Here is a 27,861-nt window from a genome sequence, read left to right as displayed (position 1 = left end):
GGCCTTCAGATAAATGGACCTTAAATTAATAATCACAATGTCAGCTATAATCTAGTCTGACGAACTTGGTTTTTATGGAAAATTCCCTCGTACCCCTACTGTAGAACAATGCTACTCACCTGAAAGCTGGCAGGTCTGTTCTATAGCTTACTGCGCTGCTTTTATCTCTACTCTTTCACTTTCACCTTTCTGTTGCAGTCTCTCCCCACTCATTAAAGCCATTGAGTTCTTAAACTTAAATGCAGTGCAATAGAATACTGGCTAGTTCTCGAAGCTCTGCTCCTAATATGTAATGAAAGCTCAGATGTAATTTGTGCTGTCATTGTAGTGTGCATCTGGGACCGGGACCATGGGGAGCTGCTTTGAGAGCCGAGTGGTGGTAGTGTGTGAAAAGATGATGAGTCGTGCCTGCTGGGCAAAGTCCAAGCACCTCATCCATTCGAAGACTTTTCGAGGAATGACCCTCTTGCACCTGGCTGCAGCTCAGGGCTATGCCACTCTGATCCAAACCCTCATCAAATGGCGGTAAGGCTGTGTGTGGTTCACGTGGACTGTGTTTGGATGGGGAATGGGAGGAGCTCATGAAACATAGCAAATTGCTTCCTCCAGAAGTTCCATCAGCAAAAAGAAGCTGTTATCTCTTGCCATTCCTTTAATTCTACAGTGTTGGAGAAAACTTGCCCTCTAGACACTTTTGGAGAGACTTTTGATGCATTCTTCCCTGAGACACTGATCTGGGCAACCAGTCCTAAGGTTGATTTCCTTGATTTCCTGTAGGCCATTGACTGTATCCAAATTGCCCAACTCTCCAAGCCAGTGGAATGCCAGGTCTCTTCTTTAGGGGCAGGATGTTAGATGCCAGTTTTCATTGTCATAAAAAGTTTTGATTTTGTCAGTTTCAAACAAAATATATAATTTGTTGAAAAATTCCTGTTACTTCCTTACAGAACTAAGCATGCTGATAGCATTGATTTGGAACTGGAAGTTGACCCTTTGAATGTGGATCATTTTTCATGCACTCCTCTGGTAAGGAAAAAGCTTCATGAATTTTCTTAATCCGGAAGTGGGGATTGCCTAGTTCTACACTGTTATATTTCACTCATATGTGGTATTTATTAAAATTATTTCTGATGCTTATATTTTACATAATCCCATTAAGCTTGGCAGTGGAAAAACAAAATTCTCAAAAATTTGAGAGCATTTTGGAGCCAATCAACTAAAAGTAAAACAAGTTTGAGAAAGCTTTCTGAAAAGATAGACTTCTTGTCACTTTACTTTTTAGATGTGGGCATGTGCCCTGGGACACATGGATGCTGCTGTTGTGTTGTACAAATGGGACCGCCGGGCTATTTCTATTCCTGACTCACTGGGAAGGCTGCCTCTGTCCATTGCCCGATCCCGGGGTCACGTAAAATTGGCAGAATGTCTGGAGCAGCTGCAGAGAGATGAGCAGGTTCAGCTCGGACAGAACCCCAGAATCCACTGCCCACCGAGTGGAGAATCCAATACAGACAGCTGGATAGCCCAGTGGCATGGAGAAACTATCACCTCTTCAGAATCACAGAAGGGAATCACTGTTATTGCAAGTACAAATCCAGGTAAAAAAACAAACAAACAAATTGAAATAATTCCTTCTTCAGACTTCTATTATTAATTCTCAGAATTTACTATGGTTTTTATTCTCTCTTGAAGTTTACTTGAAAAAACAATGTGTGTCATTGATGTAGATCCACTTCCTTTGCTGACTCTGCTTGTCCCTTTAGCTCTGGGAGCTCCTCCCTTACTTGCCCCATAAAGTGTGCCAAAGATAATAGGAAGTCTGTGCACCTGCAGGAAATTCAAGTTTCCCAGAAGAGAATTGTCTTAGTGAATGTAAATTAAAATGTTTCAATACTTGGGTTAAGATTTTGAGTTCTGACGTTAAACTTTATCTCCTAAGTGCTTTCTCTATGAGAGTTCTTGTTCCATTACTGCTCCTGACTGCCCTTTCTGCTTTCCTTTCAGAGCTGAGAAGACCTAGGTCTGAGCCCTCTAATTACTATAGCAGTGAGAGCCACAAAGATTATCCTGCTCCCAAAAAGCATAAGTTGAACCCTGAGTACTTCCAGCCAAGACAGGAGAAACTGCTCTCCACTGCACTGAGTCTGGAACAACCAAGCATCAGAAAGCAGAGCCCCGCTTCCAAGCAATGTGTCTCTGAGACAATCAGTCCCACTGAAGGAATAAGGGATTATAGCCGGGAAGTCTCCCCTCACACTCCAGAGGCTGCAGGATTCCGGGGCTCTGGAGCTCAGCCTGGAGTCAAGTGGAACTCCAAAGACCTTTACATTGGTGTGTCTGCAGTGCAGGTAACAGGAAGCCAGAAGGGAGCCAGCTTAGGCAAGGACCCAGCACCACCCCGGCTTCGCCCGCGAGAACAGATGAGTGTCCTAATGATGGCTGACAGAGAGATGGTAGATGCTGAATTGTTGTCATACCGAGAAAATGTGGAAAATGAGGCTTGCTTGCAGCATATGGATGACTTACAGGTCAGTAATTCTGACAGAGACCTGTTGAGGCAAGGACTTGAAAAGGGAACCCCAGAAATGGAAGGGTCCCTGGCAGCCGTCCTGTCCCACCCATCTATGAAAGGAATCTCCATTTTCAGTTAACATAAATGACTATCTGACCCTTACCAGGAAGGGTACCCCACTCACTTCTCAGGTCACCCACTCCACTTTTGACTATACCTTGAGCCTAAGACTGATCACTTTGTGCCTGTCCCCTGGAGTTACATAGAACATTGTCTCATTTCTCCCTAAGCTAAGGAAGTCACTTTGTCCCCACCCCAACTCCTCACATGACAGAGATAAAAGCTCTTCACCATCCCCCACCTTCCTCTCCAGCTTCTCTGCCCAGATGAGGTCTGATAAGTTCTGAAAACACTGGAATTACACTACCCCATTAATTCATTCTACCTCAACCCCACCATTTTGCAGCTAAGCTTCAAACAGGTAAAATGGTTTGCCCAAACTCACAGATGGCAGTGCTAGAATTTGAACCCAGACCTCCTAACTCTAAATCCAAAACACCCCTGCTTTCCTTAATGGAACATCAGTTTCCAAAGGTCATGGACTTTTTTTTAGCCAGTGAAATGCTAAGAAGTTTAACTGACATATGCATAAGAGCATAGAAGTAGCTGTTTTGGTTTGTAGAACAGATTTTATTTTGTTCATCAGATCTTACTATTGTTTCAGTGAGTCAAATATTCTAAACAGGGTCCAACTACCATTAAGCTAGATCTCAGAGATATCCCTCCCTCTCTGAATAAACTCCTCAATAGCTCTAATGAATATATGGCTATTTTCTACTTGATTCCTGAAAAGGGGTCCCAGGTAGGTCCCTTTTTAATTCAAAGAAACCACCACTATAGCTGATTTTATAGTGGAAAGCACTAGTTACTTTATGGTCTTGGGCCTAACATATATATCAAAATCAGGAAGATTTTATTTGTATAAATGTCCTCATGAGTTTGAATTGGCTTCCTGGTACAGATATCATGTTTAGCCTCTGTAAAAGGGTGAAAGCCTATTGACATACTAGAAGACTATTGACCCCAGATTGTTACGGTTAAGGTACAAAGCTATAGCCCCATGGTGACTCCTTCCCTGACACCAAATCACAGTCATACTGAGAATCCTTTTGGTTTACAAAATCTACTCTTGTGGATCCATGAAATGTGAACTGAAATTTCCCCACAGTTGAGCTACTGCAACAGATTTTTAACTTCTTAAAGCAGAGTTTCTAAGAGGAGCAGTTGTCATAGATAATTTTCCAAGGTTTTCCAAATTTCAGGGTATTTTAATTTTAACTCTATTATTGTTGAAGATGCTTTAAGGTGAGTAAAACAACCACAATTCAAAGTTAACAAAGCTTTTTGATGAGGTCACATGGGAGGATTGTTATCCTATTGTGCTCTATAAAACATTCGTCACTTCACTAAAATCCACTCAACATTTTGGGCTTATTTTGCTGGCCAAGTTATTTTCCCCCTCTTAATGGCAGTCTTACAGTCTCCTGTGTGTATATTAGGAAGAATGATGCTCTCTACCTAGAAGTTAATGGTTATATTATTTGCCAAGTGCCTTGGCCTCTTTGGGTGAGAGGTGCTATATAAATTCATCGTATGATCATGCCATTGTTGTTAGTCCCAGGGAGTATATTTTCAGGCTGGAGGTAATGTGATATGAGGCTATTAAATAAGGCTTCCATAGCTAGTGGATGTCATTATTTTATTCTTGTTACACCACACTTCATTATAATGCTTCATCTTATTTTTTTTTTTTGCTTGTACTGAAAAAGACTTTGAAATACAAAGTTATGGATTTTCTCCTTATGGAAAACTTTATTTCAAAAACATCTCTTAAATTCATGATCATTCAGCATATAATGATGCTTCTTTCCTTCATCTAATCCCGAATCAAAGTAACTTGAGCCTGCATTCTGATAATACATGATTTCTGAGTGATAGTGGACAGTAACAGTCAAAAGAATTTTAATTTACTAAAATTTTAATATTTACAACATTTTTTTCGATCTAAGGAGTCTAGAATATTTTTAACTGATTTTCACTTGACTGTTATTAAAAATCATGAAGAATTCATTAGAACTGCCATTTAATTTCTCCATCTGTATCAAAATTTATCAGATTTTGGAGTGGCAAGGTGGCACAGTGGATAGAGTACCAGCCCTGGAGTCAGGAGTACCTGAGTTCAAATCCAACCTCAGACACTTAATAATAACCTAGCTGTGTGGCCTTGGGCAAGCCACTTAACCCTATTTGCCTTGCAAAAACCTAAAAGAAAAAAAATTATCAGATTTTGCCCAATTGGAGAGAAATGGTAAAAAGATTCAAAATGCCAGAGGAATACAGAAGGTACTGAGAGATTGTAGTGTCACTATTTAAGACAAGAAGACATTAACAGTCTAAGGACTACTCCTTTTAAGCTGCTAATAAACTCTGTAACCTTTCTGTTTTTTAAGTCCAAGGACACTCTAAAGAGCAAAGCAAAGCAGCCCCTGAGCCAGTACAGACATGCAGTGAAGGAAATAAGGGCGATAAGGTGTACTCTTCTCTCTGAACAATCTGAATAAACCAAATGAATATGTTGGCATCTATAAAATACACTTTAAAGAAAGTGTTATGGAGTTTAAGTGCAGATGATCAAGAATTTATAAACTTAGTCTTTGAGTGTTCAACCTGAAGAAGTGGATGCTGTATATATCCTTTCTGATAAGCAGGTCAGCCACAGAGCTTCAGAACCATCTGAGAGCTACATTTTGTGAAAAAATTTAAGAGCATATGCACTTTAGGACAAAACTTCTTATGTCACATGAAGAAAATAAGGTTGGAAAATTTTGTTGAAACATAATATTGTGGGGATTTTTTGTTTTGTTTTTATCAGGACCTTTTCACAAAATAGTTTTATTCAATCTGGCTTCAACAGATCTTTGTAGCTTTTTTCTGCTATTGTCCTTCATGCACCATCTCTTCTAGCCAAGTCAAATGACATACTAGGTTTGGAACATGCTCCACATTTTCCTTTCTCCATGCCTTTATTTGCAGTCTTTTCTCTACAGATTAGGAATTCCCTTTTACTCCCTAATTTCTACATGTTTAAATTCTACCTATCCTTAAATGTCCCAGATTCATATCACTTTGCCATTATGCAGACTCTTATGCCCTCAACTAGAAGAAATAGTTCCTTCCTCTAACCTCAACATAGCCCTTAGTTTGTATCTCTCATGACACTTATTAGATTCAGCCTTGTGTTATAGTTACTTGTGTAAATGGCATTTTTATTAGATGATAAACTCCTTGAAAGAAGAGATTATATCTTGTTCATCTCTGTAACATCCTGAGTAACCGAGAGAGTAAGTATGCTATCAATTAAATGAATGAATGAAATCATTTAAATTATATTGCCCTTCCTAGTTAATGATTCAGTGGAATTAAGAGAAAGTAATATAATCTACTATTAGTTTTGCTGTTGTTCAGTCATGTCAGATTCTTCATGATCCTATTTAGGGATTTTCTTGGGGTGTCATTTTCTTTTCCAGCTCATTTTATAGATAAGAAAACTAAAGTAAACAAGGTAAATGACTTCCTTTTTTTTTTTTTTTCAGTCAAGTCACTAGGTTAATATTATTGGCAGGAATTTTCTGACATGCACCAATCTGATTCAGAATAAATTACAGGATAGGTTTGTCTGTGTTATTTGCCTGTGTTGATTCTGAGGAGAGAAGCTCAAGGACCTTGTCTCAAAGATGGAACCTAGAGATGGGAATATAATTAAGAGTTCTTGAATCGAGACCTATAATCTTGAAGTGAGATCCCAGGGTCTCTTTGTGTCTCTATACACATTCAAAAGAATACTGTATAATCCCTGTAAAATGATTATATAATCATAGAACTAGAGAGACAGACAAGACGTAAGAATTGAATTGAAATGTCAGGCCCTTCTTTTCTTCTTAAGGTAAATATGATGACCTTGGCAGAACACATTATTGAGGCAACACCGGACCGGATCAAGCGAGAGAATTTTGTGCCCTTGGAGCCCCCAGCAACAGAGAGGACCGATGCTGCAACCATTAGCAGCACAATGAGCTGGCTGGCCAGTTACCTTGCTGATGTCGATCATCTACCAAGTGCTGCACAGATCAGGTCAGTGAAGCTATACAGATCACTAACATTCAATAAATTCATGTATTTAAATGGTGGTGGAATGATAGGTTGGGGCAGCTTTTGATCTGCTCCCTTGATTCTACCAACTGGCGAGAATGGGCAAAAAAAAAATGGTATTGTACCATTGTATATAATTATAAAACAAATAAAACACTTACATAATATTTTTTAAAAAATAGTTGACCCAAATTCAAAAAGAGTTTTTAAAATGTTAGGGACCCTTCTTCAAGGCTCAGTTCAAATCCTACCCATTTCCTGAAAGAAGATTTGCCCAAATATTTCATCTCCCATAGATCCTTTCCTTCTATGAACTCTCATGGGACATAAATTCATATAAGGCCAGAAGTCCGTCCCTGATACATACCAATGGACAAGTCACTTAGCTCTCTGTGTCCTGACTATACCCTACTAGAGTGGCAGAGAAAGTTTCTACCTTGGGCGTTCCCTACCCATGAAGTCACAAGTTGAGCCTTCACCCCAAGCTCCAATAATTCGGTATAATTAATTGTAACACTTGATCTTTTTCATGCACATTTCTTTTCTCTCAGTTGAATTGCAAGAAAGTTAAAAAAAACTAGGTATTAAACTATCCTATTGTAAAAAGCTAAGTATATTTGTTAAGTTTGCAATATTTTTATATTCTTTATGTAGTTTTGAGATATAAAATTCCCTTCATGTATTATCTTCCTGACTGAAAATTAATTAACAAGGTCACAAATAAGCCCCACAAGTCATCCAATTAATCTGCTATTCTGGTTGTCTATCTTTTTTTTTTCAGAACTCTATATAATGAGCCCCTGACCCCTTCTTCTAACACCAGCTTGAGCCCCGCAGGCTCACCAAACAGTGAAATGGCATTTGAGAAACCAAGCCTACCCTCAGCGGCAGACTGGTCTGAATTCCTGAGTGCATCCACCAGTGAAAAGGTAGAAAATGAGTTTGCTCAGTTAACTCTGTCTGATCACGAACAGAGAGAACTCTATGAAGCTGCCAAGCTTGTCCAGACAGCTTTCAGAAAATACAAGGTAAGAGTCTTCAGTCAGTTGATAGCATCAATTCAGGTCTTCCCTCCAACAATGTTAATGACCCATCCTCTGTGCCCTTCATGCATTTCCTCCCATAAATTTGGAAGAAGGGATCCACCTGATAAGTGGGTTGTCTTCCTTAATTTCTTCTAGTACTGAAAGGGCACCAGTGGAACCCCTGATTGTCCATCTGTCTTCTTTCATTCTCTTTCCCTGATCAGTCCATCTTCTCTTCTCTCATGCAATTTCTTGATAATGTGCTTTTAACTCCTATTTTTCACTGGCCTCATTTGCAGCCTGTCCATGCCAGCAGTGCAGCTCTTCATGGTCTTCTGTGTGATTAACTCATTTCTAGTTGTTCAGTGTCTTTTATTCCATGTTTTGCCACTATATAGGCATGAAAACTAATTACCAAACTAACAGAAAAAAGTACTAATTCTTTAAGGTCAAGGTTGAAGGGAATTAAAACAAGCATTTACTTTTGTATATCCTTTCTTAAATGAAAGAAATGTTGCATTTTTTCCTCTCTTCTCTAATCCTTCAAAAATCATATTTTAAAATCAATGGTGCAAAAATCTTTAGATGTCAGTAACCTTAATCACAGAGGGACAGTTGCCACAGCATCCCATTATTTTGTCTGCTGTTAACAGTAATAGTCATATACTAACTGGTGATAACATGCTAAATAACTAAATACTCCAAAACATCCAAAAAGGGCTGACCAGGATGGTAAAGGGTCTCAAGGTCACACCTTAAGAGGATCAGCTGTAAGGACTAGGGAAGTTTTGCCTAATGAAGAGAAGATTTATTATGGTAGACATTTGAAAAGGTGTTTCATGCAGCTAGTTGGCCTCAGACACCCACTAGCTCTGTGACCCTAAGCAAGTCACTTAGCTTCTGATTGCCTTAATCCACTGGAGAAGTAAATGTCAAACCACTCCATTATCTTTGCCAAATAAACCCCACACAGGGTCACAAATGATCAGACACAGCTAAACACCTACATATTAATTTAATTAATTAAGCAGCAAGTAATGCTATTATTTTGAAGAGGATGGAATGATATGAACTAAACAATAACGGTTATTTGAATTCAGAACTGGTTAAGTGGCAAGTCTCAAAGAGTAGTTACCAATGATTAAGTATCAGTGTGGCAAGAAGTCTCCAGAGGAATGCCACAGGCATCTGTACTTGGCCCTGGGTTATTTATACATCTTTATCAATAATTTGATAAAGACATAGAAGCACACTAATCAAATTTGCAGATGATGCAAAACTGAATGGGATAGTTTGTTTAGCTGAATGATAATCATGATACAAGAAGATAATCTAAAATATCAGGTTGAATCTAATAAGATGATATTCAATAATATTAAGTATAGGCTCTTCTCTCCCACCATGAAGGAGGTGTGCCATTTTGTTAAGATAGCTTAATAAAAAAACCATTATAAAAAAATAATAATATTAAGTATAGAGTTCTACATTTTTGTTCAAAAATCAGGGGCGGCTAGGTGGTGGCAGTGGATAGAGTGGTCCTGGAGTCAGGAGTACCTGAGCTCAAATCTGGCCTCAGACGCTTAATAATTACCTAGCTGTGTGGCCTTGGGCAAGCCACTTAACCCCATTGCCTTGCAAAAACTAAAAAAAATAAAACAAAACCTTTAAAAAAAAGGTTAATGATAATCTGGAGATGAAGACAAAGGAAAATAATGAGGAACTTGAAAGGGCTTGAGTCTACATCATATAAGAATAGGCTGAAAGGAGCTGGAAATATTAAACTGATGAAAAGGAGTCACAGGAGTGACATCACAGTTGTCTTCAGGTATTTGAAAAACTGCCATATGAAAGAAGGAATCGAGCTGTGTTGCTTGGCCTATGAGAGCAGAACCAGGAACAACAGAAGAGAGTTGCAAAGACACAAATTTGGGCTTGAAGTCAGAAAAAATTTTCCACCAGTTAATGTCCAGATTTAGAATGGGGCACCTCAAATAGTGGTGGCTTCCCCTTCCATGGTGGTCTTGAAATAATGATGGATATCATCAGGTGTACTGTGGTAGAGACAGAACAGCAGCCCACAAAGGTATCTTCCAGCTCTCAGACTCTGTGGCACAATCCCTATCTTCAAAGATTTTAAGATCTGTCAGGTGAAAGGATGAGATTTGTTGCTCATTACTCATCCCCAGCAGGCAGAAACAGAAGGAATGAGGAAAAATTATAAAGAGGCAGATTTAGGCTTGGTTTTCCTTATTTATGTTTAGAATGAATCCTCTAAACATGCAGTAACCCAGAAACGAAGTTTATAATGGGTTTAATTACTTTGAGTAGCAGCCTTATATAATATTCAGGAGACTGTGAAAAGTTGACATTTTCAGATACATTATTTTCTATTCAGATGGATGAAGTCATTGCTATTTCCTTCTTTTCTCCTTATATTTTAGGGTCGTCCGTTACAGGAACAGCAGGAAGTTGCTGCTGCTGTCATTCAACGTTGTTACAGAAAATACAAACAGGTAAATAAGCTTTGCTTTATAAAAGGAAATAACACTTCACTAAAAGTGCCACCAAGATTGCTAAGGACTTATGTGTGACTTGGCAAGTCAGCACAATTTCCAAGGCTTATAGAAGATATTACATTTGGATTGTCTTGAGAAATAGCAAGGGTGAAATAGTTAAAAAAATAAAGATGACTCATCTCTCCACAAACTCTTATGTGTCAAAAGGATTTCTGACCAAATTTAAAACCCTTTTAAAATAAAATCACCGACTTGACATAGAATCTTGACACTTAACATACCGTATAATTTCATTTCAAGCAACAGGGAGGTACTTATATTTTATTTTTGCTCATTAATAAAAGAACTGTATAAAATAATATAGAAAGCAAATAGTTGCAATACTGTTAAACAACTGAGCTCTAATTTATGTTTGAAAAGAACACATCTTCAATTTCTCTGTTAAATGTAGAGATTACTAATGTCTGCTGCTCTCTAACAGCCTCACAAGGAGAATGTACTCATAATAAAAAAGAAAACCTAAAATTGACTACATTCATTTTCTTAGATAAAAGATACGAGATGATTATTAAATTATTCTAAATCATAACACTTATACATTAAATACTATAAATACTTTAAATAATTGAATACTATATTAATACAGTATTTATACTATAAAACTATGAATCATAGCCACTATCATCTTATCCAAAAACCTTTGAAATAATTTCTTCCATACTTCCTTTTCTATAAGATAAACAAAACACATCTGAGTGGAAATATCCTTCATACCCCAAAATATAAACAGTCATTCAAAATGAATGTTCCAACAGTCTGAGATAATGTATTCTAGTCAAGAAAAGTGGTTACTATAGCCACTCAACTCTTGTGTCACTGAGATCAGACCATTGCCAAATACCTGAAGACCTACAAATAGACAGCTAGGAAATATATCAACTTTTGCTCACAAAATCTATGTTCCTTTTTCCCGGCTTTCTACAGTATTCCTAAGAGACAGTATATTTATCCTTATTTATCTCCTTTCCCAAACAGAAAAGATACCTTTACTATATAATCAATTAATGTTCTTTAAAATTTTAAGACTTAACTTAAACCAAAAGAAGACAGTTAACTGTCACATGAGCCATAATTTATTTTTAACTTGTCCCTTAGAAATGATACAAGAGCCTGGATGAAAATCCAAATTCAGAAATGAAGTCCATACCAAATTTATTTAGCTACAAATTTAACTCCTTTTAATTTTAAAATTGTCTTTTGAACAACTCTCTGACCTTGAAGCACATAGTTAACATGAATTACATAAACATCAAACATTATGTTTATCCAGGTAGTTTGAAAAATAAAAATATTTTTGACTTGTGATTCTAAATTGTTCTAAAATTCAGTATATTTAGTGGACAGAATAATATTTTACAGGTCTTTATTTTAGGCAGGTTTTTCCCTTTATTTCTAGGAAAATAAAATTCTAAGTTTTATAACCAATCTACATAGACATTCTTGATTTTATATTCTCTTGTTATGAATCATGACTTTAGGTTCCAATAGGAGCTACTTGAGTCTCATGTGTTAGGACAAACACATGGAAGAAGGAAGGAAGGAGGGAGGGAGGGAGGGAAGGAAGGAGACTCTCTAGGCAATATTCAGCTGAGTTCATGATCCCAGGAAATGAAGGCTTATTGTGCAAACGCTGACACCACAGTACCTGTAGTTCAGCAGCATGGAAGCTGCATTGTTTCTTGTGCTGCAGGTGGGCTCCCCAGCATAGAGCAGCTGACACTCATACGCAAGCTGGACATCTGGAATCATATCAAAAGCATTTATTTTCAAATATAAGCTTTTCTAGATAACCTCTACCCCCCAAAAAAAATTAAAAAGAAAAATAACTTTAAGAAATTTGTCTATAACTTTAGACATTATATAGTCAGGTTAAATTAATTTTTGTTGGTAGCTTTATTGGTTCTGTTTTTTCTTTATAATTCACCAATCTAACATTAATCTTGTATTTTCTGTTTCTCCCCCCAAGCTGACATGGATAGCCTTGAAGGTAACGAATAAACACAAATAACGCTTCCAACCATTCCACCAGAGTCAAAAACTTCACACTCATTATCAGCTACAAACAAAGTATAGTTCCTTAGATGAATTAAGATAGCAGCATCCAATATCAGTGAGGACTGTGTAGTGTGATCATACCACCTCACATCAGGGATACCTAACAGTGAATAACCTTTCTGAGTTTTCACTGTGTTGGAGTGATTTTTTTATTTAATAGAGAGGGGTTGGGGGGAGGTTTTATGAGCCAGTCTCAGAACATAAAAAACTATTATTATCAACCAGGGCTTACCTCATAAATTCATTAAATAAATACTCTAATGGACCCTTTTTGGTTCTGAAAATACAAAGTATACAGGGCAAAATGTGGTATGAATTGTATAACTAAAATGTTATGTTATACCACAGATTATAGAATTGAAAAGATCCTCTTGAAATAGTTCTCTCTCCAACATCTCTTTTTGAAAATAAAAAGTTTCCATTTCACCTCATAATTACAGAAGGAGTCTTAACTGCAAGACATAAACATTTTCCTTTCAGTGGCAAAGCATATTCTGGTAGGAAGAGGGCTTTATCATGACCTTTCTGCAGAGGCCCTTTTTGGCAAAATTGGACATAGCTTTCTTGAAAGACTAGGAACTTGGAATGTTCAGAGTTGGACATTCAAAAGAAGAAAACCCCAGCCCTGGGTTGTCCTAACCTTCTCTTTGTGGACACACAGTAGGCACGGTGGAAATAAAAACAAAAAAAACAAAACAAAACAGTGTTTGGCTCCTATGCTGGATTCCTTTGGCCCCATCTTCTGTGGTTATCTCCCAGGCTGTCCTACCTTATTGCTTCACCATCATCTTGCTATTTGGGGTACTAATCATTGCAGGTGGAAACAGCTTTATTGAAGGTGTCAGCGTTTCATGATAATCCTTGTATCTGGGAACTTGTGACTCAGCCATAAAGTTCCTTATGGATAGAAAATTAGACACAAGCAAGGTGTTAATTACAAAGCAAATTTTATTTGTTTTGTGAGATGGGAGGCACATGGAAAAAATAAGCTTAAGTTGTTCTACAAAAGTGATTTATAAATATTCTCATACAACATCCAGAATTTTTTAGTGTCATATTTTTAATTTCATAAGTATTTAAGTCTGCTGCTATGTATAAATACTTTTATAAAAATTATAAATGAATATTTTGGTATTTGTGGAGGGAAAACACTTTTAAAGAAGTAGGTTACCTGAGCTGGAATTTGTTACATTTTGCATTTTGGAAAGGTAGGTGGAAAGATCCTTAGAAGGCCTAGATGAGTGTATGAAAAGAGAGCTTCTCCTTTCCCTAAAAGCACATGCCAAGGAAACAAGGCTCCTTGATCAGTATGGAAAAACTTGTCTTTCTCCTGTTGTTACTACTCAGCTTGTTTTTGTCTCCTCTGCAGTATGCACTTTATAAAAAGATGACACAGGCTGCCATCCTTATCCAGAGCAAATTCCGAAGCTATTATGAGCAGAAAAAATTCCAGCAGAGCAGACGTGCTGCTGTGCTGATCCAACAGTACTACCGGAGCTACAAGGAATGTGGCAAAAGAAAGCAAAGCCGCCGAGCAGCTACCATTGTACAACAGAAGCTCAGGTGGGTGGGATAAAGTTGGGAAGGTAGTGCCATTGCTAAGCAGAGGGAACCCAGGTCAGGTCAAGGCTCAAAGCCCATCAAGTTTGGTTTGGACTGGAAGTCTGTGTGGGAAATCTCCAATGTCCAGTTGGCTCAATGTTAATTTCAGAGCTGAACTCTGAAAGACAAGAACTAAGTTTATGCCTGAAAAGACAGAAATATGAAATATTGTGTCCTGGGGGTGGCTAGAGCACCGGCCCCAGAGTCAGGAGTACCTGAATTCAAATCTGTCCTCAGTCACTTAATAATTACTTAGCTGGGTGGCCTTGGGCAAGCCATTAACCCCAATGCCTTGCAAAAACCTAAAATCTATATCTATATCTATATCTATATCTATATATATATATATATATATATATGAAACATTGGCAGTGTTTGGAACAAACTATTTAAAATATAGTTTTATGTGAACTACTTAAAATGGAAGAATTGGAATAATGTATTTATTTTAATTGTAGGGGATAAATTATCTCCTTCATTACAATAATAGTTAACATCTATGGAGCAACTATTTGCAAAGAACTTTATAATTAGTATCTCGCTTGATCCTCACAAGAACCTGAGAAGGCACTTTTCTGATCCCCATTTTATAGATGAGGAAATGGAGGCAGACAGAGGTGAAGGTACAACACAGCTAAGAAGTGTCAGGCTGAATTGGAACTTGGGTTCAGAGCTTTTGACACTATGGCACCACCTAGTTGTAAAGTGCCAGCCCAGAGCCCGACACAGCAAGTGCTTAATGTAGCCCTGTACCTGAAATAAAGCATTCAATAAATATCTATTGATATTAAGTAGGAGGAATGATTGAGCACAAGACAAATATGCTTACATGAATGAAAATAAAAATCATATAAAATATAATAAAAAGAAAACAGATTTGGGGAATTATGGTACCTACAACTAATAGAAATTTGACATATTAAATACAACAAATTATTTTAAATGTGCAAAATCCCCAGTGAACAAATAATTACAGGATATGAAAGATTGTTTTCAAAAGAGAAAATACAGATAGTGAATAATCACTTGAAAAAAGCGCCCAGCCTTAATGACAATCAAAGAAGTACAAGTTAAAATGGCTCAGAGATCTTACCTCCAATGCATCAAATTGATAAAAAGTCTTTAAAACAATGAAACAGCACTGTCTGAGCATTCATTCACTGCTGGTAGCAACTGTTCAAGAGGAGAATGTTTCTGGAAAGTAATCTCACTTAAAAGTTACAAAAATAATCAAATCCTATGACCCCAAAATTCCATTATTGAGCATAAACTATGAAAATTATATCAAAGATGAACAAAAGACTACCTGTTCAGAGATTTTCATAGCAGGATTATTTATTATTATATTTTTTAAAAAACTAAATGAAAACTACACATCCGACAATATGGGAACAGTTACTGTGAATTGTGGTACATTAATGTATTGGAACATTTTGATGAAATTCAATCCGAAAAATATAAGAAATTTAAAGAAATCTCTAAGGAACTTGATGATGCAAATCAGCATAAATAAAACCAATAGAAGAAAGTGTGCATGCATAAAAAAATTCTCCTCCCTACCTACCACCCACCCCTACCAAATTGTCTAAGTTGAAAAATCACCGCATAACCACATGAAAGGAAAATGAAGGGATGAAGAATCACAACACAGACTTATATAGAGATTAAATGAGAAGTTACTACATTTTTGAGAAATTTGTTTATTTTAATGTAAATAGTTACAAAGCAAGTTTAACTAGTGGTCTTAATGTTTAATATTAAATTTATTATAAATAATTTTTTTAAGTGCTTAAAATGTTGGAGGAAAACATCAATTCTTTAACCAAAATCAAGAATCTTTGAGAATCATTTTCATTTTTAAATTTTCTATAGTCTCTCTTAGATTCACAGTGTTTACATATTATTTCCTTTTGCCCTTCTTGTAGATTAATTCATTGCTTTACATATAACTACATGCCTGTACTCTAAGCTCCCTAGATGAAGTATTTAATTTTAAATCTTGGACTCAATACTAATATCTTTTAAACAAACATTATAACTTGAATAGTGTGATTTCTACAACTATAATATGGGCTAACTTATTTTTTCAGGAGCAGTCTGCTAACCAAGAAGCAGGATCAAGCTGCTCGCAAGATAATGAGGTTTCTACGCCGCTGTCGCCACAGGTACATTAGTCCCCATATATATCTTACCCGTCAAGAATAACAAAACAGACTTAGCCTTCATCAAATAAGCTTCCAGTATATTATTAGGACAGATGTCTTCCAAAAGACACTGGAATAAAAGAACCATCCAAAGTAGGTAGCAATAAGTGAAATGTGGTAACTACTGAAAGGTAGGACAATAAAATTAACTTGTCATATATAGCTTTTTTGCTGATTTAATTGGGTACAAGGAGCTTTCTGCTTGAGCCAAACTAACTTAATTCAAAGTTTCCATTTAACTCTTTATTCTCCTCTCCTCATGTCTTCCATTCATACCTAAACTGATTTTATTCTCTGAACTGTGCCCCAAAGTAGAAAACAAGTGGATTTCTCAAGTCTCCAAGGAAATGATTCTATTAACGATTTCCATTATAGAGCAGTGATTTCTGTGAAATAGTTGATGTACTGTTGCCCTCTGCTGGAAAGAATGTTTGATTTGCTCTTGGTCAAAGTTGATTTTTCGATGGGCTTGGGAGAAATAATATCAAAACCAAACAGGGAGGTAAAGAAGCATAGCTTAGCTTACTTAGTTTACTAAGAGAAGACTGGGGTATACACTGGGCTACTGTGCCCCCCACAAACCAGGGAGACTCAGTAACCCCATTCTATAGCAGTTTCTCTTTATTTCTACAATTCTAGGGCTTTCTTTGAGGACTCAGGTTATGTACTTGGTTTGTACCTAGAAGAAATATTTATTTTTGTTTCCATTACTTGAGATTACTGTTGAGGTCCTATTCTTGGTCAGTAATTTAATTTACTCTATTTTAGGCACAAGTGTATATTTGACTTTTCTCACATAGAAGTATGTTTCTTAGACTATCAGAATCTTGGTTTTACTATTTTTTTTTATGAAGTCAATCTTTCTGGAAGGCACTGGGGTCTAACATATCTTAATGCAGAATTTGTTTTCTGTCATTTGGTGGTTTGGTTTATTCCTTGTGTTTTCTATGTCGGATAACTGTGATAATGGTGGATCTCTTATCTCATTGTGTTATATGATGAGACACTCAAGTGAAAGAATAATAGAAATGACAAATTACTAATGACAATCCTCTGAAATGCAAGAAAAACTAGAAATTATATCTTAAGGCCAAGTATGACAATAAAGAGACTTCTTTTACATTCCCCCCAAAAAATCTCTTTAGTTTATAATTATACCATGTATATATTAATAGCATTCATATAACAACCAAAAAGGGTAACTTTTTTTTTATGAAAATGCCAAGGTTTTCTGTGTTTGGGCTGTGTACAGTTGTTATAGCCCCTATCTTTTTTTTCCTCCCACATGGAATATAGCAAATCTACTTGGGGAAGGAATGGGGATTCCACAGACATCTTAGAATTATATGCTTCCTTCTTGCATGTGACTAGTAATATCAGAAACAGATGCATTTTTTTTAATTATCTTAACACAACACTTGGAATTTTCCTGTTCTGTATTTGCACTTTTCCTTCATTTAATCCAACTTTATCTCTTAAAAATCAGCACATTAAAAAATCAAATCATTAAAGATCACAAATCAAGAACTAATCATGTCTCTCATTCAGGTTCCATCCTACCAAACCTGCTCCCTATAGCTGGGTCTCAATAAGTTGAGTGACTGATGTCAGAATACATGGTGCAATTAAATGGTGCAATAATAAGAGTACTAGGACTCGGGAAGATCTGGACCCAGTCACTTAATACAGCTGTGTGACCCTGGGCAAGTCACTTCACTTTTCTCAGACTCAGTTTTCCTATCTGTAGAAAAGGGTTGGCCTTGGTGGCCTCTAAGGTCCTCTTCTAGCTTTTAAACAATCATTTTATGGTCCTATGAACCTTTAAGTGACTTTAAAAATGGAAAGACTGCATCCAAAGTTGTGTTACTTTCTTTTTCTCTCTACTTTTAGAATTATCATTCTTTCAGAAAGATAAATGGCATACTGACTAATGAGCCTACCATAGATAGGTAGATACCATAGAAGATCTAGGTACATTTTCCATCCCTGACACAGACTAGGTGTATAAGACTCACCCTTCTCAGCACCTGCCCTGGTAACTCTCCAAGACTGTTAAAATTGAAGAGAAAGTGCTGACATACATTGGTGGAGGGATTTCCTCAGCCAGAAGATCTAGGCCTAAAAATCAAAAAAATCTCTGATTCAGTCGCTATTCTTTTCTGTATACAAATGAGAAAGAATTCCAGAGTGTTTTTAATCTCCTTTGTGTTCAGACCTCAATTTATTATAATGTCACAGGAAATCTAATTTTCATGAGATGATCTGCTCTGGGTTCTAAACTTCTCTTCTCTGTTTAGCAGTTTTAACAATCTCCATACCTTTGATGTTTATCATATTTAATTCTATTCCTGGTCCAGATTTTACTTATTTAGAGCAAAGAAATTTGGGATTGGGGGCAGCTAGGTGGTGGCAAAGTGGATAAGAGTCCACTGGGGATGGGAGGACCTGAGTTCAAATCCAACCTCAGACACATAATTACCTAGTTGTGTGACCTTGGGCATAAGTCACTTAACCCCACTGCCTTAAATAAATAAATAAAAATTTAAAAACATAAAATTTGGAATCAAATTTAACAACCCATGAATCATTATTCATGATGATTCTTGAAATCTGGAGAAATCTCCAAAATCTAAGCCCATTATTGGAAATCTAATTTAAAAATGTTTGTTCCCCCTTAATTACAGGCTCATTTCATACATTTAGAAGAAATTGCTGTGTTTATGACTCCTCAATATTTAGTAAAAATTCTTCTTAAAATAGGGTTATACTACAAAAGACAAATGCAGAAGACCTGAAATAATTTCATTAACTTAAGAAAAAGCAGTCCTTTCCTATTTCCAGTGAATTCTGCTAGCTCCATTTTACTTAAACTATATATACTAAGTAAAATATAAAGTCCAAAATATATTTCATTCAGATTTTTTGAAAGCACTTGCAGAATTTCCACCTCATTCTCATTCCTGCCACCTCTTCCCTTTTTTTTTCTTCTTCCCCCAAAACAAAGCCACTTGGTCTTCTTTTTTGTCTAACTAAAACTATTTGTAAGGTTTCTGTTCTGACATTTGTATGCTAATAGCTGTTTGGTATTGTTTTACTGTCTAAAGCCCTCTGGCGGACCATAGGCTGTACAAAAGGGTGAGTTTAGCTGCCTGCTAGCCAGTTCCTCTCTTCCATTTTAACTCCTTTGCTTTCTGCTTGCTTGCATGGGGCTGCAGCCTAGGTTTGCTAGAAAGTATCACATCAATTAATTCCATGAAATGAGATCAAAGCCAAACTAACCCTACTGCAGTTACTAACCCAGGAACAACACACGTGCAGTAGATAAGATAGTGCATGAATACATATGTAGGGCCTTCTTTCTGGAGCCACCGCTGGGCATGCTTAGAAAGTGGTGGGAGGAAACTTCAGTATAAAAATGGCTGATGTTACAAGTTTGGAACTTGAAATGGGTCTGCACTAAAACAAAAGAAAAGTATCAAAAAGCACTAAGAGGAATATTTTGCTATAATAATTTTAATTGCCACCTGAATATATTAGTAACCTAGTCATTTCATAGGAACCTCTATTACTTTGGGGCAGCTAGATCATTTTTCTGTTGACCTATTATTCAGAATTCTCCTGGCCAAAATAAATCTTCCCCATTAGTTAGTTTCTTAAGTTTCATCTTCTAAATGTCTCCTTTCTCTGCCATTTGAGGTAAGTCAGTACACTCAATTTAGTTGCCCTTTCAAATCCAGCTTCTTAATAATTAAGATTATAGTTACAAAGTCATAAGCAAACTAAATTTCCAGCATTTAAATTCAAAAAGTGAATTAAGTGAATGTTACACATAGAAGAGTTGAATAACTAAGCCTCACATAACCCAATGTCCTAAACTGTACCAAGGATAAACATCAATGAAGTTTGTATTTTTAATGAACTATGTAATAGGCAGGATTAGCTGCAGAGAAAAAGGGCTGTTCTTTTAAAGTCACTATGGCCGATGTTCCTGAAACGCTGGATGACAAAGCAGTTCTTCCTCTAAAAGTGCTCAGTAAGGGAGTTGAATACAATGTGATGTGAGTTTTATTAAATACTTAGGAGCAGTCAAGATTAGTCATTCTAAGCTGACTAGAATTTCATTTCCTATTGGAAGAGTAGGTCACCTTTCCTCTCTGGGCCTTAATTACTTATTCTATAAGAGGGATGCAATAGGTCCCCCCAAGAGGTCCCTTCTAGCCCTAGGGTCAGGATCCTATGATTTACAGGAGAAATGAAATTTTTCTTGCCTTTTACCTGTAGAGAAATGGATGGATCTAAAATATCAAGGTGGAATTCTATCAACTGGCTATATTTTTCTGTTTTCTCAAATTCACCCATCTATCTAGTCATTTATAAACTTAATGGTAGTTTGGGGAAGAGTAGCAATCCCTGAAATCTTAAGAGTGTTCATATCTTTGGATAAAGTTTATCATTATTTCCTAATTAAAAATGTTTTAAGACTACATCTATCTTACTAAGGCTGGAAGTATATTGGTCATTCATGGGCATTAGTTCAATTTTGATTGGTAGAGAAGCTTTAAACTACTCCATTTTTCCTGCCTGGGCCAGCATCCTGCTCCTTGGGTAGCCTGGGGGCTCTCCCATTCGCAGGGACTGGCTCAACATAATACTGACTAGGGATTTAGCTCTTCTGCAGCTCAGAACTCTAAACTCAAGTCATCCACCAGCCTCAGCCTTCCCCAGGAGCAGAGATTAAAGCTGTATGCCACAACTCACATCATAGATTTTTAAATTTGTAATTTAAATTTCTTTGATCACAGAATTCTAAGATTCAATTAAGATAGGCATACTGAGATGCTACAAGATCTGAGGGAACTAAAACTTTATCCAAAGTCTTTACCAGTAAATATAATGGACTTCAGGTAGATAAATAAACTGTCCAAGTAATGTTAATATAATGTTCATATTAAATTTTAATTTCTGGGAATGGAATGGTAATGTCATCACATAAATTCTGGGGTGTCTTGAGAAGTGAATTACCATGCCAGAGCTTTCATGAAACTAATTTAGAACTGACCAGTTCTGATAAGCATTTATTTTATTCCCCTTCACACATGAAAGTTTCAAATCTTCATATATTCAGAATAATTGGGATTTAAGAAATTAGTTTTTAGAAGTAAATATATTTATAATCATACAAATTAACTCTTTTATGTTGACTATTTTAGATCAGTTCAGAATTGGAATGTTTCAGGTTATGTGTGGGAAAGCTGGTTTACTATATGTTGTTAGAAAGAGAAAAAAAAAAGAAAGTGATATTTCTTCCTTTCTCTCCTGTGCTTTCTTAACCTATACACACACAGACACACACAGACACACACACACTCACACACACACACACACAAACACACACACACAGAACTCATGCATGCTACAATATTCAACTGAATTAATACCAATAGTAACTTGTATCTTGCATGATACATGCAATTAAAATAGCCTGCTGTGAGGAGTCAGCATCTTAATCTGGTGGTTGCTTATGCATTTTTGAAGCTTGCTGGTCTCTGGTATGTTAACTCTCTTTAAGAATGAATTATTCTAGAAATGATTATCAATATCAATGAAAGATCCTTCCTTAGTTTCTTTAGTGCCTGCTGCATTCTGTTGTGAGTTCCAGAAACACTCATGCATGGTAATTTGGAGTATCATAGCATCATGACTTGGAATCCATAGGTAGTTTGAAAGATAGGAGTAGAGGAGATCTTAGTATTTAGCTACCTTCTAGAAGAGTAATCTTCGCCTAAGCACGTAAGTTGAAGAATAACTTACATTCAAAGCTTGGACTGGTTACCACTAAGATCTCCTCTCTCCTTGATCACAGCAGGCTAGATGGTCTTGCTAACAGTTCCCAGGTCAGAACTGCAGTTAGAGGTAGGGCATTCTGGGCGAAGGATTCACATCTCTGGAGTTTTCATCTGAAAATATCATTTGTAAAATTTGCCTATTATTAGAAATATAATTTTGCTATTCTGAAAAACAGTATGAAAGAATGTAACATCAGGGTATTTGATTCAGATTATGCTGATGACAGAAGCTACTTATCATCAGAATGCCATCACAATAGCTCCAATGTCAACTTCAAAAGCATGGAACCTCCAGAAAAGAATCCTATGTTCATCTAAGTTTCTAGTCCTAAGATGGGAAGATGAAGCAAACCCACCAAATACTTTCTAGTCTGACCCTTTTTGACTCAGCCTTCCCTATCAGTGGTTCAGTTTCCAGAAGATTTTTGGTTATGAATGATATATGATTTAGAAGCTAACAGATAAAGAAGTGAACTTTATTGTTGTTTTTTAAAGTTTATCCTAGAAATTATGCTAAATTCAGAGACCGTTTTAAGCAAAATGTTACCTAAAGGGGCAAGAATTGCCAAAAAAGGGATTACAGATGTCTTTGAGACCACTTTCCAGTTAGATTATAAGCACTTTATTCTAATTTTTTTAAAGTTATTTATTCAGACCCATAGCAGGAAAAAACAAGATTCCCCTTCTAGTGGAGGAACTAAGTGTAAATAATCTACATTACACAGCCATCTTTATCCTGAATGTATTGAGGCTGCAGCTGGCCTGAAAAATAATATCTCTCTTATTCAAGAGATAAAAATCATTTCCCTATTTTCCCTCCAACACATATTCCTTCAGAAATTTCTCTGATATTAGGAAGTACTCACAGGAAAACAATATTAAATACACTTTCTCTGAAAAGCACTTCCCAAACCAATCCCTGTCTTCCCTTAATATAGCAGCAGGGATAACAGGATTATTTGAACCAACCCTGTGAACTGTTAGCCTAGTTATCTTGATGGATTTTCAACAAAGGTGGGTCCAACAATCCAAAAGGACCATATGCAGCAAGTACCAGCTACAGGTTGCAGCAAGGTGGGGTGGAAATTGAAATGCATTTTGATCATGGTTTTAAGAACACCCAAAGCTTTCCCTGTTTGAGCTTGGTTCTGAAAATGAATCTATCTGTGCCAGATGCTGCCATCCCCCAAGGTAAGTATTTACTTCTGCACTCGACCAGAAAAAGCTATCAGAAACATCCTCAAGAGGTCCAAACTCAGGGATTAGTCCTTTAATTTATGCATCCATTTCTCTGTGACAGTTCTTTAACAATACCTATAAAAATACATAATGAAATGAGTAAACAATATTCTAAGCTGATGTATCGGTTATATCCCCATTCTTCCCATCGTTACATTTGAGATATAACAAGAGACATTAACAGTTTCTCAGTGACCCAACTTATTGAATAAAGAGCAAGAACTGAGCATGGGATGTGTCATCATGGGTGCAATTAAGATCTCCAAAGTAATTTTGTTTCGCTTACCTCTTGCAGGGACTGAATGTTTTTGGAACACAGAGGTGTGTGTTAAATTGCAGACAGCATGCTTTGGGGTGTCATTCTTATTGGGCCTTTCTGTCTTTTTTTTGCAACCCAAATGAGATTTCTGGAAAATGGCAAGATCTCCCTTTTCCTAAATTTCCCACAAGTCATTTCAGCTCTAAGAGCAACAGGTAACTGACTAGAAAGCCTGGTGTGGCTGTCCTGCCTACACCGACGGCCAGCATTGCGAGAACCTCTCTGCTGAACCTCACTGACTCATTGAACATTTCTCTGGCTGAGCATTACTGAGTAGATATAAGGAAGCAGCTTTGCCTTATGCTTAAACCATGAAGCCATTGTTTGCTCCGAGTTTCTTAACTGGGCCTTCTCCATTTGTTCATAAGTATCATTGGACGTCTATGGAAGTACCACTATGTGGGCTTTTTTGCTGGCTTTCAGTGCTGTGGCTTACTACATCACCTCAGTACATTATGATGCAACATTGTCGGATAAGACTGGGACAAAATCTCAACTATGGGATCATTTTCAATTTAGTACACTTGGGAAGTTTGAGAAAATGGTTATAGCTCCAAAAGTCGTGCTGTCCTAAGACATCACCTCAACTCAAAGCTGGCAGGTCCGGACAAGGGCCAAAAAGCTTACAAAGGGTAGGCTGCCATGCCTGGTTCAGCTGTCCTGCTATTTGCCAGTAGTAGTGCAGTTCAGAAAAGAAAACCCATGTTGCCTTTAAACCCTTACTTACTGCCAGGTACCTGCAGAGACTACTACTCTCTTGTTATGTTCAAGATCTTGAGGAAGGCCACACATTACACAGGAGTACTGTTGGTTCTGTTTCGACAATGTCTGCTGGAATGCAGTTGTGAAAGCAATGACACTGGCTCTATTTCTATAAATGAACTGGGATATTTAATTCATTAATAAGTCTTCCAGAATGGGCACTGCCCCATAACAACATGATTTAAAGTGGTAATTCCCTGCTGGAACCTTTAGCTGATTAGTCACAAAGTAGAAAAATATAGGCAAAACTTTCATTTTTGTCTATTTGATACACTTTGGCTAGTTTTCCCCCATCAAATTGTTTTTGGTGTCATTTGGGCACATCAGAGAAAAGCAAAAACAAGTGTGTAAAAATTTAGACCAAAATTAAGCTCCTGTTTAGTGAATTCTTTAAGAATATATATATTTTGAATTATTGATGCCTTGGAAATCTTAAGTACAATTTTTAATTAACATCCTGTGTTAAGTTAGTTTTCTTATGTTGGCTTCATTCAATCCAGAACATCTCTTCCCAGGAATTTGGATATAGTCCAAGGATCAAATGTTCAAAATCACTTTAAGAATACAACCTCAGGGGTGGCTATGGCACAGTGGATAGAGCACTGGCCTTGGAATCAGGAGTACGTGGGTTCAAATACAGCCTCAGACACTTAATAATTACCTAACTGTGGCCTTGGGCAAGCCACTTAACCCCACTGCCTTGCAAAAACTAAAAAAGAAAAAAGAAAAAAAAAAGAATACAACCTCAGTTGATCAGTTTTTAAAGAAAATCCAAAAAATTATTATTAAATTATAACTCAAAATATTTTAGAAAAAAATATGGGCTAGAAAAAGTCTGATTTGTCCAGTTTTTCCATTATACAACACCTATTCTAATAATCCACCTTCCAAAGTCACCTTGAGAAGAAGATTCCCACATTAGCCACTTTAGTGGTCCCTAAGAGAAACTAAAGTAACACAGCCCTGTTGTAAATTTTTAGTGTCTCTATAATTTCCTTTCCCATTTGCCCCTCTGTTGGGAAAGGAATGTAGCATGATAGAAAGGCCGCACACTTGGAACCAGAAGATCTGGATTTGAATTCTGATTGTGACAAGTCACCCTCCCTAAGCCTCAGTTTCTTTATCTGTAATAATGGAGTCAATATATGTACTCTCTTCTAGTGTTACAAATAAAGCATTGTGTACATCCAGGATTGGTACAAATAAAGCATTTGGTACAGCTTTAAGAGTTATATAAATGTGAGTTAACAGGTCACAAATTGAATTAAGTATCCTGTGACTTCTGAAGAATTTAGTAGTTACTAGTTTCAAAATTTGAGCAAGATATGTATTATGTTCTCGTACTAGGCAATACAAGTCTTCTCTCAATTGATTTAATTATTTTTCAGTACTTTAAGGATCTAAAATCTTATCAATATGGATACTAGGTCCACTGATGCAGATTACAATCGTGCTACAACTTAATAGATGGTTTTTGGAGTCAAACATCTGGAGTCATGAATGTCTAAAACCTCAGCTAAGCTAGTTGTCTGACAGACATGATCAGTCTGCTGCTGTTACTCAAAACCTTTCTGGTTTGGTGGGATCTATCAGTTTTTGCACTCTGCTGACACCCTTTAAGAGGCTACACTAGGAATGGGATATTAGCTGACAGCTTTAGATGTTTTTCTAAATAGTATTTTCTTTTGGGAAAAACCTAGCATTCAGATTTTAAAAATCCAGACATTTAGTATTATTGATGAATTAGAAGATCATGTTAATATTTTCCTTATTTTCTAACCCCTCTTTCCTTTCCCTTTGATTAACTTCAAGTCTGAAAAAGATTTCTATGCCATTTAAATTATAAAAAAACAAAGAAATATAAAGCATTACTTCAAAATTTGAGTACATTTGAGATTTCTGTATAGTTGTCCTTTAAGCAAATTCAATATAGAAATAATTTATGAAACTGGCAAATTACATGATTATAGACCTTGTGAAAGATTAATCACAGGATAATTCTAAATGGTGAGATTCCCTGTGTATTTTAAATTATTCCTTTTATAAAATTCAAAATTAACATTTCTTAAAAACATTTGTTACTTAACTTTCTTAAGTTATTTACTTTCTTAAAAACATAAGTTACACTGGTACTGTTCTTTACAGTTTTGTTGTTACCAATCTGTTGTGGTTCATTATCAAAGAAGACCAAAGAGACAAATTACAATGTGTCCAACTGTGACTGATCAGACCAATACAACCTCAGAATGCTCTACTATAGGTCAGACACAATGACAAAAGTATCTTTAAGTATGAGAAAACAGTATAATGATAAAAGCTAACAGATCATGGAAAAGACAAGTTCTTAGTAATTAGTAAAATCTCAGTTTTTCCTTTTATAACATAGAGGTGTGTCCCTACTTCAAGAATACCATATACACAAAAATCCAAATTTAGAATCAAAGATTCTAAGCGGGAAAGAGCGGGAAAGGACTTTGGAAATAATCTAATCCAAACTCATTTTATAGATGAGGAAACTGAGGCCCAGAGAGGTAATTACAAAGTAGTAAAGTAGGGGTTAATAATGCAGATTTCAAAAAAGAATCTTCCTCTGCAAAAGATTCACTATTGAATGTTTTCATTAACACTCATGTATTTAAAATATTTCATCTAAAAAATATAATTGTTTCTGTGAGAACTTTGAGAATCTATCTGCTAAAAGTAAAATAGCATTATAAGATGATAGACACATAAACCAAGTCACAAATTCAATTTATTAAAACCTGAGAGGGCAGTTAGGTGGCGCAGAAGATAGAGCACCAGCCCTGGAGTCAGGAGGACCCGACTTCAAATGTGACCTCAGACACTCAAGTCACCTAACCCCACTGACTTAAATAAAAATAAAATAAAAACAAAATAAAAACCTTGATATGTTCAAGATAATTATGCTAAATGATTTTTTCCTATAATAAATACCAAAAAAATGAGATCATGCAATGATGTGACCCAGGTTCAAGACTTTAACAAAGTCAGAAAAAATTAGTTCAGTATCTATGTACTTAAAAGCTGAATAAATTGTGTCTATTCAATTCCCCAACTTAGGTAACTATGTAGGACAACTTCTTTGGATTTTGAGGCACTAATGTTAGTCAAACCAGTTGGAAGAGCTGCTGGTTCTGATTTTCTGGTTTCAACACATTACCCTCCTATCAGATGGAATAGGATAATGGAATCTGGTTCTATTGTGTTCCTACAATGTGAAATCGAAGCAGTGCTTAATGAGAGGAAGACTAATCATAACCATAGAATCATTAGCCTGTGAAACATTTCTTCCTTCTTAGTGTCTTCTTATTTTCTAGCAGTTCAGAGGTCCCCTGCGTCTCCCAAGTCTCTAACAAATGCCTTTTTTTTTTTTTTTTTTTTTTTTTTGGCCATTGACTCTCTACCATGCCATGGGGTATGCTTCATAGTAGAAGGGATGGTTAGAAGACTCTTTCTTCCTTTGGAAATAGTGACACTACAAAGCCATCTCT

General features: G+C 36.4%; 1 protein-coding gene and 1 long non-coding RNA gene across 5 annotated transcripts in view; one reads left to right on the top strand and one right to left on the bottom strand.

Annotated features, from left to right (window-relative positions):
- Positions 1-27,861, top strand: part of CAMTA1 (calmodulin binding transcription activator 1) — a 62,797-nt gene extending 34,936 nt beyond the window's left edge. For all 3 annotated transcript variants that reach the window (XM_074218570.1, XM_074218569.1, XM_074218568.1), the window contains exons 3-13: positions 329-525; positions 948-1,026; positions 1,283-1,598; positions 2,005-2,528; positions 6,516-6,703; positions 7,503-7,749; positions 10,188-10,259; positions 13,747-13,940; positions 16,070-16,144; positions 19,288-19,318; positions 23,564-27,861. In XM_074218570.1, coding sequence (XP_074074671.1) covers positions 329-525; positions 948-1,026; positions 1,283-1,598; positions 2,005-2,528; positions 6,516-6,703; positions 7,503-7,749; positions 10,188-10,259; positions 13,747-13,940; positions 16,070-16,144; positions 19,288-19,318; positions 23,564-23,746 — 2,106 coding nt within the window. In that variant the 3' untranslated portion in view covers positions 23,747-27,861. The remainder of the gene's footprint in view (positions 1-328; positions 526-947; positions 1,027-1,282; positions 1,599-2,004; positions 2,529-6,515; positions 6,704-7,502; positions 7,750-10,187; positions 10,260-13,746; positions 13,941-16,069; positions 16,145-19,287; positions 19,319-23,563) is intronic.
- Positions 11,782-23,845, bottom strand: LOC141509214 (uncharacterized). Of its 2 annotated transcripts, XR_012474610.1 has the most exons (5): positions 23,555-23,845; positions 21,995-22,140; positions 18,199-18,301; positions 13,147-13,274; positions 11,782-12,061 (listed from the first exon to the last, which is right to left on the bottom strand). It is a non-coding gene; the product is annotated as an uncharacterized LOC141509214 (long non-coding RNA). The 2 variants fall into 2 exon arrangements; XR_012474609.1 differs by lacking the exon at positions 23,555-23,845 and having other exon boundaries at positions 21,995-22,207.

Source organism: Macrotis lagotis, chromosome 1 (assembly GCF_037893015.1).
Source record: "Macrotis lagotis isolate mMagLag1 chromosome 1, bilby.v1.9.chrom.fasta, whole genome shotgun sequence".
In the NCBI taxonomy this organism is placed as follows: Eukaryota; Metazoa; Chordata; class Mammalia; order Peramelemorphia; family Peramelidae; genus Macrotis; species Macrotis lagotis.
The sequence above is the reverse complement of the archived record's forward strand: the minus strand, read 5'-3'. Positions and strand labels throughout refer to the sequence as shown.